General features: G+C 45.7%; 1 protein-coding gene across 3 annotated transcripts; it reads left to right on the top strand.

Annotated features, from left to right (window-relative positions):
• The first annotated feature begins 206 nt into the window (after positions 1–206).
• Znf623 (zinc finger protein 623) lies at positions 207–8334 on the top strand. 3 transcript variants are annotated; one of them, XM_055626709.1, is made up of 2 exons: positions 207–304; positions 6085–8334. In XM_055626709.1, exon 2 carries the CDS (start codon positions 6158–6160, stop codon positions 7592–7594), a length of 1437 nt encoding a protein of 478 aa, XP_055482684.1. In that variant the 5' UTR covers positions 207–304; positions 6085–6157; the 3' UTR covers positions 7595–8334. The 3 variants fall into 3 exon arrangements, with proteins under 3 accessions (XP_055482684.1, XP_055482683.1, XP_055482681.1); XM_055626708.1 differs by having other exon boundaries at positions 207–582; XM_055626706.1 differs by having other exon boundaries at positions 207–731.
• The last annotated feature ends 5201 nt before the right edge of the window (positions 8335–13535 follow it).

Genomic DNA, 13535 nt, shown 5'->3' with positions numbered 1-13535 from the left:
TCCAGGGAAGTCTGGCTACACCTACCGCCGAGCCTCTTCACCAGGCGCACGCCCCTGTGTGCAAGCCAGCGTCTCACCCCACGCGTGCGCACTGGGTCCTCTGGCTGGCCGCTATGGCCTGGCCCGGAAGTCTGTGGCACGGAGACGGCTCCGGCCCCCATTCTTATCCTAGAGCGGCTACGGACGTCCTCCGGGTGGAGCCTCGGGCAGCTTCCGGCCGGGGTGTGCGGCGGCGGTGCGGGCTTTGTGGCCGCCCGGGGTTGCGGGGCCGGGTGCCGGCAGTTTTCTCGCCGCCGGGCTCCGGGTGAGTGGGGCGGCTCGGCTCCCACGGGTGGGCAGGCTCTTGGCCGGCGGGGCTCAGCGAGTTAGTCGGTGCTCCCGGCCCTGCTGCCCTTCGCTTTTGCGGGTGTCCGCATCTTCTCGCTCGGTTCTAACCGGAGCCCAGCGTCTTCTGGCCGAGCTGGGCGTGGTAGATGCTTGGACCGGTCCGCGGACTTCAGGGGCTGCACTCAGCCTCGGTGCCTGCAGGTCCGGCCTCCATGTGGCTGCTTGAAGGCTGGCTGCTCAGGTGATGGAGTGCAGGTGCGTGCATCGCTGCTGTTTTGCTTCCCTCAGGCCTTTGGGCCTCTGCCCGAGGAGATGCAGAGCAGGCACTCCAGTGCGTCAAGGGTTGCAGATAAGGTGGATTTTGGACAGGATCAGCGCCGTGTGACCTGAAGGAGGATTCCCAGGTAGGGTCAGGTGTCAGCCAAGCTGTTCTAGCTTTTCCATAAAGTGTGTGAGTCAACGTCTGTGACATCTCGGTGGTAATGCCAGGGACATTTAATCATCTTTGCACCCTGCCGCATCGTGGTCCAGGAGCCCCAGGGCTTGAGTTATACGCTAGAGGTTTCCCGTTAGCAGAAGTATGGTTTTAAATTCAGGCAGTTTCTGGGTGGGTCTGATATTCACAGTCGCCCTGTGCTCTCACAGACATCCTTTGAGACCCATCCCAATGAATGAGAGAAATAAATGTCTTATGCTCATGAAGAAATCAGAACCCCTCACCCCAACACACAATTCATACACTTACACATTAAGTTTATGGGAGTGCCTCACTCCTAATTAGCATACAGCAGACCTTTGTTTCTGTCAGGGATGTGGCATTTTATCTTTTTTAATACTCGCCATAATGAGGGCATCTCTTTTCTTTTTTCCTTCCTTTCTTCCTTTTTTTTTTTTTTTTTTTTTCCAAGACAGGGTTTCTCTGTGTAGCCTTGGCTGTCCTGGACTTGATTTATAGACCAGGCTAACCTCGAACTCACAAAGATCCACCTGCCTCTGCCTCCCCAAATGCTGGGGTTACAGGCCTGCACCACCTTGTTTGGCTGCAGGCATCCCTCCCTTTTCATGGGAAGTACAGAGAAACTTCACAAGCTGGTACATGCAGCTCTGGATACTCCTGGAGCTTTGGGGTGGATTCCTGGTTCTGTAATAGTTTGGAGTATGATATATAGAGAAGGCAGACCTGGGAAAAACTCCTACAAGAATTATGATCTGATCTGGAGGTGGAAGGGATGCCAGAGAAGCAGCAGGCCAGAACACCAGAACACAGTGGTGGTCTTGAAGTAAATCAGAGTGCGCCTCCTGACTGCATTTTTGGGTTATGGAAGATGGCTGCTGAAAGGCCTCTGGGCTTGTTAGGAAAAGAACCTTTTGTCAATGGGAGCCTTTATATGTAGCTACTAGGGGTAGAGGTTGGAAGAGGAGCCCTAAGAGGGCAGAGAGCCACTGGTTGTATTCTTTTTGATCTCAGATAAGCTGCCTCTGCTAAACTTATGGATGGTTGTGAGGAGAAGAGGAGACAAACATGCTTTGCACACACAGCACTCAGCTACCTCCACAACTTCAGTGGCACATGCATGGATTTCTAAGGAGGTGGGTGTTGAAGCCCACTTGCCTGTTAATCCCAAGGCTGAAGCTGTGCAGACTTTCCTGCCCCTATTTGATTTTGTGTGTGGGGGTGTTCTGCCTGCATGTAAGTCTGTCCATCATGTGTGTGCCTGCTGCCTTCAGAAGCCAAAGCAGGGCATTGGATCCCCTAGAATTGAAGTTACAGAGCTGTGAGCTGCTATGTGGGTGATGGGAATTGAACCCAGGTCTTCTGGAACAACAGCTAGTGCTTTTAACTGCTAAGCCATCTCTCGCCTCCAAATTGCTGATTTTGAGATAAATGTTCCTTAAAGCAGTTATATTTTATTTAAGAAGCTTGCCCTAAAATAAGAAATTATAAAAGCACAAAGAGGCACACATGGTCTTAAGCTATTCTTGTAAATAGATGCAGGCTTGTTTCCAGGTCCCATGGTCATTTTAGGTATGCTATAAGGGGCTAAGGTATAGCTCATTGGTGGAGCACTTGCCTAGCATGCGTAATATCCTGAGTTCCATTCTTAGCACCACATTAAAAAAAAAAAAGTCAGAAGGTAGCAGTGATTTCTAAAACAAAGCACATGCCCATTTTTTTCTAGACGTTGAGTTTCAGTGTGCAGATTTCTTCATGATACTGATTCTGTCTATCTCTAAGCAAAAAACCCTGTAAAACCAGCATGTATTTATGAAGGATAAAGTCTCTCAAACCAGGACATGGACTCTGGGTGTAACAGACCTGGATTTGAATCTTGAGTCCGCACCTGCCTGGGCTAGTGATCTTGGTTGATCTACTTTCTCGTCTAGTCAATTTTCCCTCTGTAAATAGTGCAGCTGTCTACTCTGTGGCACAGGTTAGGCGTTGCTGGTCCCTTCTAAGCACTGTGGCTGGCTGGGTTGCCTTGGACATCCTTATTGCCGAGTGTCAGTTAGACTCTGGTGCCACTGCCTGGCAGCACTGCCTTGCTGTAGCTTCAGATGTTTGGAAGCTTAAAGCTTGCTTGGAGCAAAGGAGAGCAGTGGCCCCTGGGAAAAGGTAGTTCTTAAAAGGGGTGATGGGGAGGTTGAACTCAAATGTCCAGCGAGTGACTCAAGTGTTTCTGCTGATTCATCTACCTACTTGGGGAAGAGTGCTGGTAGTAGCGGATAGGAGAGCCTTGAAGGTTTTTAAATAGAAAGTCATCATTTATGCTTTTAAAGGGTCATCCTGCTGGCTTTGTAGAAAAGCAACAGAGAAAGGGACAGGCTAGAAGATTGTCACCCTTGAGTGTTGAGAAATAATAACAGAAGACAGCCTTGAGCTTTTGAGTCAGGAGAGGGTTGCAATATAATGGCCTGGTCTAAAGGTCTGCTAGTGGTTTGGATATGGGTCATGAATGAAAGTAAAGGTAGTCGCCAAGTGGTGGTGGTGGTGCACACTTTTAATCCCGGCACTGGGGAGGCAGAGGCGGTTTGAGGCCAGCCTGATCTACAAGGCTGTTAGGCAAAGAAATCTTGTATTGAACCCCCTCCGCCCCCCAAAAATAAAAGGAAATCAAGGGTTATTGGACAGTTATGGCCTGAAGAAATACAGGGTGGTGGAGATTTCAGGACCAGACTTAGCAGAAGTCAGAAGGTTGAGACCTGAGATTTGAAAACCCAGGCTTTTCAGGGTAAGAGCTAGTGAAATATCAAAGCTGGGGAAGAGCCCAGGTGCAGGAAGAAGAACATTTTCGGCAGTGGCTACCATCTGTCTGCCAAGATGGGTCAGTAGAGATGGGAAGAGGTAGGTAGTGAGGGAGAAAGCCAGTAGAGGCTGTCCCAGGAACACTATGACAAGGTGACTTCATGAGTAAGTCATTGGATGATAGATGCTGCCGGAAGTGGGGTTGAATAAGTGGGCAGAGTCTGACTCCATGAGGTCCCTTCCATAAGAAGGGAACGGATATACAAAAATAAACTCAGTGACCATTGAGTGTCATTGTGAAGGAGAGGTCGGAGCGTAGCTGGAGAGGAAATCGAGCTCAGGAAGTTAGGTTGGTATTCTTGTTCTGTGAGACAGGATATTGATATGTTCCCCAGAATAGTTCATCCTCCTGCCTCAACGTTCAAAGTAGAAATGTAAAGAGACTAGATGTATATGCCATTTAGTTTTTTAAATGAGATCTTGCTATTCTACCTAAAAGTTATGTCAAGGCTCTCTTTTCCCTACTATGTCAAATCTAACATTCTTTTTCCAATTATGTGTATGATGTACGCTGATTTGGAATGGCAGGCTAGAGGGGGAGAGAAGTGTCTGTCTCAGGAGGGAGGGAATGATGGCTGGATGAGATGGAGTGGGAGAGGGTCTTCAGCAAGGGGAGGTGAGGACCTTTCGGGTCGAATACAGCTTGACTCATGAAACAAGGAGGCTAAGGGATAGGAAAAAAGTGTTAGCCATTTTAAATATTTGTTTTATGTATATGAGTGTTTTATCTGTATGTATGTATGCATGTGTGTGTGTATGTATGTATGTATGTATGTATGTATGTATGTATGTATACCACATGTGGTCCTGGTGCTCATGGAGGTCAGAAAATGCCATCAGATTTCCCAGAACTGAACTTACGGGCAGTTGAGAGCTGCCATTGTTTTGTGTACTGGAAACTGAACTTAGGTCCTTTGCAAGAGCAGCAAGTACTCCTAACTTCTGAGCCATCTCTATGGCTCCACTGATGAGCTTTTAAAAAGAAGGAGAGTTGGGTGAGAGTAGAATATGACTGATACACCCTTAGAGTATCAGGGCTGTAGATGTAGAGAGCACTTGGTCAATGAGAGTTCAGACAAATCCAAAACAGGTTGAATCTAGCCAGGGCTGGGTCTCACACAAGGTGACAGAAAGAAAAAGTTGCACGAAGAGGAATCTATACTCTTCCCTCACTCTTCAGCTTCTGAAGCCAAAGGATGCTTGAGTTTCTTCCTTAGAGTGTTGGGAGTTGCCAGAGTGATGACACATACTTTTAACCTCAGCAATGGGAGGGCAGAAGCAGGTGGCTCTCTGTGAGTTTGAGACCAGCTTGGTCCATATAGTGAGTTCTAGGCCAGGGAGTGCCACATAGTGAGACTCTGCCTTAAAAACAAAAAACATAAGTGTAAAGGTGAATATGGCACACCTTTAATCGTAGCACTTGGGAAGAAGGGGCAGGCAGATCTCTGAATTCAAGGCCAGCCTAGTCTACAAAGCGAGTATAGGACAGCCAAGGCAACACAGAGAAACCCTGTCTGGAAAAAAAAAAAAAAAGTGTAATGTTTGCGTGCCATCTACCCCGCTTTCTGTCCTTTAAATTATCTCTATTGCTTATACCTAATACATTGTGACAGCTAGGTAACTATGTTGTTTTCAAGGAATAATAACCCCCCACCCAAAAAAAGGGGAGTGTACATGTTAAGTACAGATATAGGGTTTTATGTTTGTATTTCATTTTGTTTATATTTTATCTGAGGTACAGAAATATTTTATTCGGATACAGAACCCAACAGTTTATAGGGCTAAGTATATAAAGTATTGAGAATTTTGCCAATGAGGCCTAGGACATGAATGGCTGGAGTCATTCCAATCATCAAGGGATTTCATTGAGGGAATTAGATTATAAGGCCACTGAAAGGGTGAGAGATTGGAAGTATGGAGATCCTAACCCAGGTTCTTGGCTTTAAGGTCAGTCACAGTAGGTCAGAAATGCTACGCTGCTGCTAGTACTGAGGCCTTGCATGCTACAGATAGCCTAAAGTGAGGCCTATGCTGTGGATCATGAGATGCAGGCTGGGTAGGGACAAGATACAGAATGTGAATGAGGGTGGTGGGTAGTAGGATTGATGAATTTTATTTGAGTGATCTTGGAGTTACATGTCTTGGTTTTTAAATAGAGTCCTGACTATACCCCTATCCCTCTGTCTCCCACACAGGACACAAGTTAAAGGAGTGCTATGTCACACAGGGCTATTTGTCCTTGGGTTGGACATGTTAGGTGGAACCACAGGAAACCTTAACATGTGGATGATTGGTTGGGGCAAGATAAAGCTGGTCCTAGTGAAGGGTCAGAAATGTGGGCAGAGGAAATGTTCCCTCTCTCAGTTGGATGATGGTTTATCTTTACACCTTCAGCCAGTTCAGCAGCTCCTTGTTGACAAAGGAGAAAGACCACTTTCTCTCTCTCATTTCAGGTTCTACTGTAGGAACTAATGGCGAGAAGGTGATCCTGAAGCCTGAGTTTCTGGGGAGGAAAATTCACATAAGATGATGTCTGACAAACTCACTGTGCTAGAGCCCTCTGCCTCTGAGTCCGGGGAATTCCATGAAGACAGATTAGCACAACTGTTGGGGAACCCAGACAGACAGAGCCTGGAGAGTCCCCCGTCTCAGGACGGGGCCTTCAAACAGATGACAGTGACCCACTGGAAAATTCAAACAGGAGAAACCGCCCAGATGTGTAGTAAGTCAGGAAGAAATCCTATTCTTAACTCAAACCTTCTTATACTTCAGAGAGAGCTTATAGAAGGGGAGGCTCATTCTTGTGGTGTTGGTGGCAAAAGCTTCCCGTTCAATTCAGCTGTAGTTCCGCACCAGCTTTCTCACACAGGGGAGAAGCGGGTCCACTCCGGGGACAGACTCTATGTGTGCAACGTGTGCGGGAAAGAGTTCATTCACTGTGCAAACCTAGCTGAGCATCGGCATGTGCATACAGGAGAAAAGCCGTTCAAGTGTGCACAGTGTGGAAAAGCGTTCTGTCACAGCGCAGACCTCCTCCGGCACCAGAGAGTTCACACCAGAGAGAGGCCCTTTGAATGCAAAGAGTGTGGGAAAGGCTTCAGTCAGAGCTCCTTACTCATTCGCCATCAAAGAATTCACACAGGAGAAAGACCCTATGAGTGTAACGAGTGTGGGAAATCCTTCATTCGGAGCTCCAGCCTTATTCGGCATTACCAGATCCACACAGAGGTAAAACAGTATGAATGTAGAGACTGTGGGAAAGCCTTTCGACACCGCTCAGACCTCATTGAGCACCAGAGAATTCACACTGGAGAGAGACCCTTCGAGTGTCATGAGTGTGGGAAAGCCTTTATTCGAAGCTCAAAGCTCATTCAGCATCAGAGAATTCATACTGGAGAGCGGCCTTATGTATGCAATGAGTGTGGGAAGCGTTTTAGTCAGCCATCCAACTTCACTCAGCATAAGAGAATCCACACTGGGGAAAAACTTTATGAGTGTAATGAATGTGGGAAGGCCTTCTTTCTGAGTTCATACCTTATACGACACCAGAAAATCCACACTGGTGAACGGGTGTATGAGTGTAAAGAATGTGGTAAGGCTTTCCTCCAGAAGGCCCACCTCACTGAGCATCAGAAGATCCACACTGGAGACAGGCCCTTTGAGTGCAAAGACTGTGGGAAAGCCTTCATCCAGAGCTCTAAGCTGTTGCTGCATCAGATTGTTCACACTGGAGAGAAGCCTTATGTGTGCAGTTACTGTGGTAAAGGCTTTATACAGAGATCCAACTTCCTTCAGCACCAGAAGATGCACGCTGAAGAAAAGCTCCACAAGTACAATCAGCATGGAAAAGATCTTACCCCACCCCCAGATCTTGTCCACCAGGATGCCCTTCCCTTGAGTGATACCTCCATTCATTTAGGCGAGAGGTCAGCAGATCCGCAGTGTTGTGCAGATAATTTATAAGACACTCTCTGAATAAGTGGTGCTTGGAAATGGCCACACTTAGTATATATATATGGCCTCTCAGATGTGGATTGTCACAGTTTTCCAAGTCACAAATGGGCTGCTTTTGGTTAGGTTCGCTGTCTGTTACCAGGGCAGGAAAGCTAAGGGCCTGGACAACTGTTTCCTGAGCTGTACACTGAGGTAGAGCCTCTAGAGAACTTTCTAGATTTTATTTGAAGTTAAAACACACCCTCAAGTTAAATCCTTTCGGAGCAGAGTTGTATTATTACTTGAGAAATGGTTACCTATCTGAAAGGTTGGAGAAAGGGGCTTTTCTCATGGAAAACTGAAAGTTGGTTCCCTGTTGTCTGGGACTAATTAATCTCCAAGCCATAGGGTTTAGTCTCTAGCCGTGTTTCCTCAATTGTCTGGCTCCTGGCAATACAGTTGATGTGTATTGCCACCCACATCCTTCAGGCTGCTCCCCCTCCTGATGCTTCCCCTTTTCCCAAGTTGCTCCTGATTATTATGTGAGATCTCTCTCAGGCATCATGCCCAGAAATGCTTTCCTAGTACTGAACTGGGTTTATGTCTTGTGCTCCTGTTGCACGGTGCTACTGTGCTGGCTTTTAAATACCACAGTTAAGAATTTTCTCTTTCTCATTATGATCTTTTTCCGGAGGACAGTAATCGTGTGTCATTGATTCCTATGTCCATAGTGTCTAGCACATGACAATAAATGAAACAAAAAACCCAAATCTGTGTAATTGGCATATCCTTTATCTGTCTGTTTTTTTTGAGACAGTGTCCTACCCTATGACCCAGACTAGCCTCAAACTCACAGCCTTTCCTTAGCCTCTTGGGTGCTGGGAATTCAGATGTGTGCTACATCGCTTTCTACCAATCTTTGTTGCTATTTTTAAATTTGGGGGTGTTTGTTTTGTTGTCAGTGTGATCTGTTCTAGGAAGTACTGTCTCTCCAAGTTCTGATGATGCCTGCTTCTGGTAAGAGTTGCTGACAGTCTCCTGTCTGCAGTTACTGCCCACCAGGTATGGCCGAGTCCTCCCTCAGAGCTGTCCTCTACTTTGAGGATAGTGCCCTCATTGCTCTTTCTGTTTCAGCAGCTCCAGACCCACCTGTGTCTTTCTAACATTGCTTGTTTGAAAATGTGTCAAGATCTGTAAAAGATAGGTTAGAAGGTGCCATGCATTCTATGTGGAGTATGCTGAGGAAGCCAGACGGATCACAGAACAGTAAGTGATGTGGGCACCAGTCCATGTAGGAGCCCTGGGTGAGGAGGCAACTAGTGTCACTGTGGATCGGGGACAGCTCCACGAGTGGATGTTGTAAAGGATCCAGAGAAGTCAGTGGGCATTTGTCAGCCTCAGAGGAGAAATTTGGGATAGTGTCTCCACAGACAGCAGACTCTGGGTTGCCCTTCTGCTCAGGGTAGTACATGGTGGATTCCAGCCTTCAGATGTGCTCATTTCTGCCTCTGGACTCCTTTGGTAAGAGCATTAACCACTACTAGTTTTGAGACAATATAAAATAATTCTCATCCTAGAGGGCATGGTTTTAAGTTTTTAACAAATTCCAGCAACCCCCGAAACTTCAAGTAGGCAGGTAATTTTAAAAGGACATGTGATACCCATTTTTGGAAAACTTACTATCACATGACATAACTAATAGAGAAATGTTACCAGACCATTTCAGCCAGTACAACACAGTACCTACTTTTTAGAAAGTTTCTCTGCCCTTGGAGCAATACCATATTCAAGAAAAGTAACATTTCTTTTACCTTAAAAATTCCCCTTGTGCCCTTTCCAGAGTTGATCCAACCCTTGTCCCGGTAGCGACCTCCTGTGGGTGTAGAATGGCATTTCTTGTCCCAGAACCACCTACACATGGACTGGTGAAGTAGGTGCCCTTGTCTCTGACTTTGGTCACTTTGGCATGTTTTTAGAGTCTGTCAAATTGCTTTGCATTCGTTCTCTTGGCCAAGTAGGGTCCCATTGTATGGATAGACCATCATGAGCTCACTTGCTTATGGAAATTGGGATCTCAAGAATAAACTGGTATGAGCATTGTGTAAAAGCATTTATTTGCACATGTGTGTTTATTTCAGGTAAATACAGCTTTTATTATACCGGTTAGGTATACAGCTTAAGTGATTGTAACAGAACAATGAAAACTGGGTGGCTTGTAGACAGAAGGAATGTATTTTGCACAGTATTTGATTCTGAGGTACCCAAGGTCTGGTGAGGCTCTCATGGGTGGGTGCCTTCTCCCTGCAACCCAGCAGAGCGGAAGAGTTAGGGAGATTTGCAGAAGTCCCAACCACAAAGCTTCTGCTTATGAGTCAGTCACTTCTCAAAGCCCTGCCTTTTGATACCATCACTTTGGGGATTAGGATTTCAAAATGAACTTGGGGGAGGACACGTATGTTCAGTCTGTTACAGTAAATACTTTTTTAGCTTTATGCAAAGTTGCTGCAGAGAACTCTGGTGCTGTACTGCCCTGTGTTCCTGATGGTGTGTGAGTGCTCGAGATGCTCCCTGTCCTTGCCTGTGCCTGATATTGCCAGTCCATTCTGGGTTCTGTTTTTGTTATTGCTCTGTTTGGCTTTGTTTTGGTTTTTGGAATTGTATTGCTGTGTAGTTCAGACTGGTCTTAAATGATAATCCTGGGTAGCTTTACAGATTGTATTGTAGATACAAGCTACCATGATCAATTTGTAGTTTTAATTTTGTTTTTTGACAGACTCACTGTGCAGCCTTGGCTGTCATGGAGTGACAGTGTAGATTAGATTGGGCCCAAACCCACAGAGATACACCTGCCTTTGCCTTTTGAACACTGAAATTTAAAGATGCATGTCACCATGCCAGACCTTTGTATAGTTTTTTTTTGTTTTGTTTTGTTTTGTCTTGTTTTTGTTTTGTGTGTTTGTGGTTTTTGTTTGTTTGTTTGTTTGTTTTTGCAAAGCACCTTTCTAAGGTGCTAGAGAAATGGTTCAGTTGTTAAAAGCATTGGTTCCTCTTTCAGAGGACCTAGGTTTGATTCCCAGCACCCACTTGGAAGCTCACTGCTGTCTGTAACTTGAGTTCCAGGTTATCCAGTACCCTCTTCTGGCCTTCTTGAGCACCAGGAATGCACGTGATACACAGATATGTGTTGGCAAAATACCTATACACATAATAAATAAAAATTAAAACAGTTTTCCTTCCAAACTGGGCAGGGTGCCTTTCAGCTATAATCTGAATGGCTTGTAGGAGATGGAGCTGGGTTGGAGAAAGTCAGACTGGGGGCCTGTTACGCCCTCAGACCTCCCCTTCCCCATCCTCACTGTCTAGTCTCTGGCTGCCCTGAAGTGGGCAGCCCCCTCCCCTTCCACTGCCTGGTCTTGCTATCATCATGTTTCTGCCTCACCACAGTCCTACAGCAGCGAGGCAAACTCCATGGACCACATAAACCCTTTGAAACCATTGAGTACAAATAAGTCTGCATTTGTATCAACTTCAGATCTGTTGCCACAGCAAATGAAAAAGTAACAAGTTTCAAAGTCCCTTTTCATTTTGAACACATGTGCACACATTCTTGTTAAAAAAGCTGAGCTCAAATGGCTGGAGAGATGGTTCAGAGATTAAATGAACTGCCTGCTCTACCAGAGGACCCAGGTCCACTTCCCAGGACCTATCTAATGGCTCGGAATCATCTGTAACTTCAGTTCTGACACCCTTTTTTGGCTCCTTGGGTGCTGGATATATATGTAGGGGAAACATCCACAACCATAAAGTAAATTAAAATACTTGGTGTTGGCGTGTTTTTAGCTGTTTTATTTGGGTTCTTACATCCACCACCCTTCTACACCCCAATCCCTTCCAACACTCCAGGCAGGAGAGACAGAAGGTTAGTGGGAAGAGGGGGTGTTAAGACCTTTTTACTACTCCCTGCTGATTAGAGGTGGTGAGTTCTTTTGGGGAAGTCCAAAGTATCATCTCTTTTCTTACAACCACCTGACAGAGCAGCAACAGTAGCATCAGGAGCAGAAACCAGCAGGAGGAACAGCTGCATCTCCTCCTTCTCAACGTGCCCCTGCCCCTCTTGGGGCCCTGGCATTTATCCTCTCCAAAAAGTTCTCAGTATTCAAATGCTAACTATTCTCAGCTGGCAAAACCATCAAAGTCAGAGTCAGGAGACAAATAATGAGCAGCTACTGAAAATCTGACACAGCCTCATATCCCACATTTGGGGTTAAAACAATAACATATTCACATAATGTAACTGGGTTTTCTTTGTTGTTGTTTTCTTTGTTTTTGTTCTTTTTTTTGAGACAGGGTTACTCTGTAGCCCTGGCTGTCCTGTAACTCTCTTTTGTAACTCTCTTTGCTTTGAACTCACAGAGATCCACTTGCCTTTTGAGTTCTGGGATTAAAGGCCTGAGCCACCATACCCTGCTCTTAACTAGGCTTTTTAAGAAAACAAAATTCTCACTACAATTCTGTTTTGTTTCAAGACAGGGTTGATTTGTGTAACCTTGGAACTAACTCTGTAGATTAGGGTGGCCTCAAACTCAGAGATCCGCCTGCCTCTGCCTTCTGAGTGCTGGGATCAAAGGCATGCACCACCACTGCCCAGATAGAGTCTTGATGTCCCCTACTGGGGGTCTGAAACAGCCACTATGAGAGAAATGAATCAGTCACCTGACATTCTTCAACTGGCCACTCACCGGTTCTTTCTAGCCATGGTCAGCTGAAACCAAAAGGGAAACTCAACCTACTTTCTGCCCTCTTCGTCTGAAACCTGTAAGAAGGAACTGGAACTCTGCCCGGTAGGCCTGAACATTTCTCAGAGCCCCTCCCCATGCCCTTGTCTACCTGTCTATAGCATTAATATTTCTTCTAATAAATCTTTCATCAAAAGGATAATCCATCTCAGTCACCTCTTTGAACCTTGAAACTAAAACCTTTCAAACGGGGAAACGAATAAAACATACAATTAACACACAAATGTGAAGTATAATGACGTGAGAAGTGTGCGTTTTCTATATAAAAGACAGCTTGTTGGTAGATCTCCTGAGTTTGAAGTCAACCTGGTCTACATTCCAGAAGAGCCAGAACTACACGATGACATCTTGTCTCAAAAATAAAAGATAGCTTGCCTACCAATGGGTGGAAATGTGTGTGTATACATACATACATACATGTAGCCCTGGCCATCCTGGAACCCACTCTGTAGACCAGGGTGGCCTCGAAAGGCGTGCACCTCCACAGTCCGGCCATGGGATATTATTCTTTTAAGTCTCCACCTTTACAATCATCACCTTTTTTTAATCTTTGAGACAAGGTCTCTACTGTTTAGCTCAGGCTGTCCATGAGCTTGCCATGTACATCAGGCTGCCCACATACTCAGAGATCCACCTGCCTCTGCCAAATTCTGGGATTAAAGACCTGTACCATCATGCCTGGCTCTTTGTTCTGTTCTGGCTTTTGAGACAAGGGTTTCTCTTTCACCTTTAATCTTTCCCACCTTGTAAAACTTATGCAAACCTTTCCATTTCTCCTACCAGGTAAAACTTGTTTATTACAAAGGCCTGGCTTCATTTTGGGACCTTGACAGCCTGATGGCTGAGCCTCTCTCCATTTCCTTTGCACTGATTCCTTTAAAACTAGCCAATTGCAAAAGACTGAGGTCAGACCCCAGCAAACAGCAAAAAGATAGTTACAACCTACAGTAGAATAATAACCAAGTGAACTTCCTATCTTGGTGCACTTATAGTAGGATTTGGGTTCTGGTGCATCCGATTTTACAAGAAGAAATTAACCTTGCCAAGCTACTCTGTTCTGTGCTACTTTGTGCAACACCAAGATGAATGCTTCTAACATAACATACCACTTTCAATCAGTTATGATGGTTTCAATTTTGTTTATTTTGGTTTTTTGAGGCAGGGTTTCTCTGTGT

The sequence above is a fragment of the Psammomys obesus genome, unplaced genomic scaffold (assembly GCF_907164565.1).
Source record: "Psammomys obesus unplaced genomic scaffold, mPsaObe1.curated_primary_1811, whole genome shotgun sequence".
NCBI classification, from domain to species: Eukaryota; Metazoa; Chordata; class Mammalia; order Rodentia; family Muridae; genus Psammomys; species Psammomys obesus.
Note: the sequence above shows the minus strand (reverse complement) of the source record. Positions and strands in the feature narration are given on the sequence as shown.

Bases quoted from the DNA above. Each gene is read 5' to 3' on its own strand.
- Znf623 (XM_055626709.1), top strand. From the start codon at position 6,158: ATGATGTCTGACAAACTCACTGTGCTAGAGCCCTCTGCCTCTGAGTCC.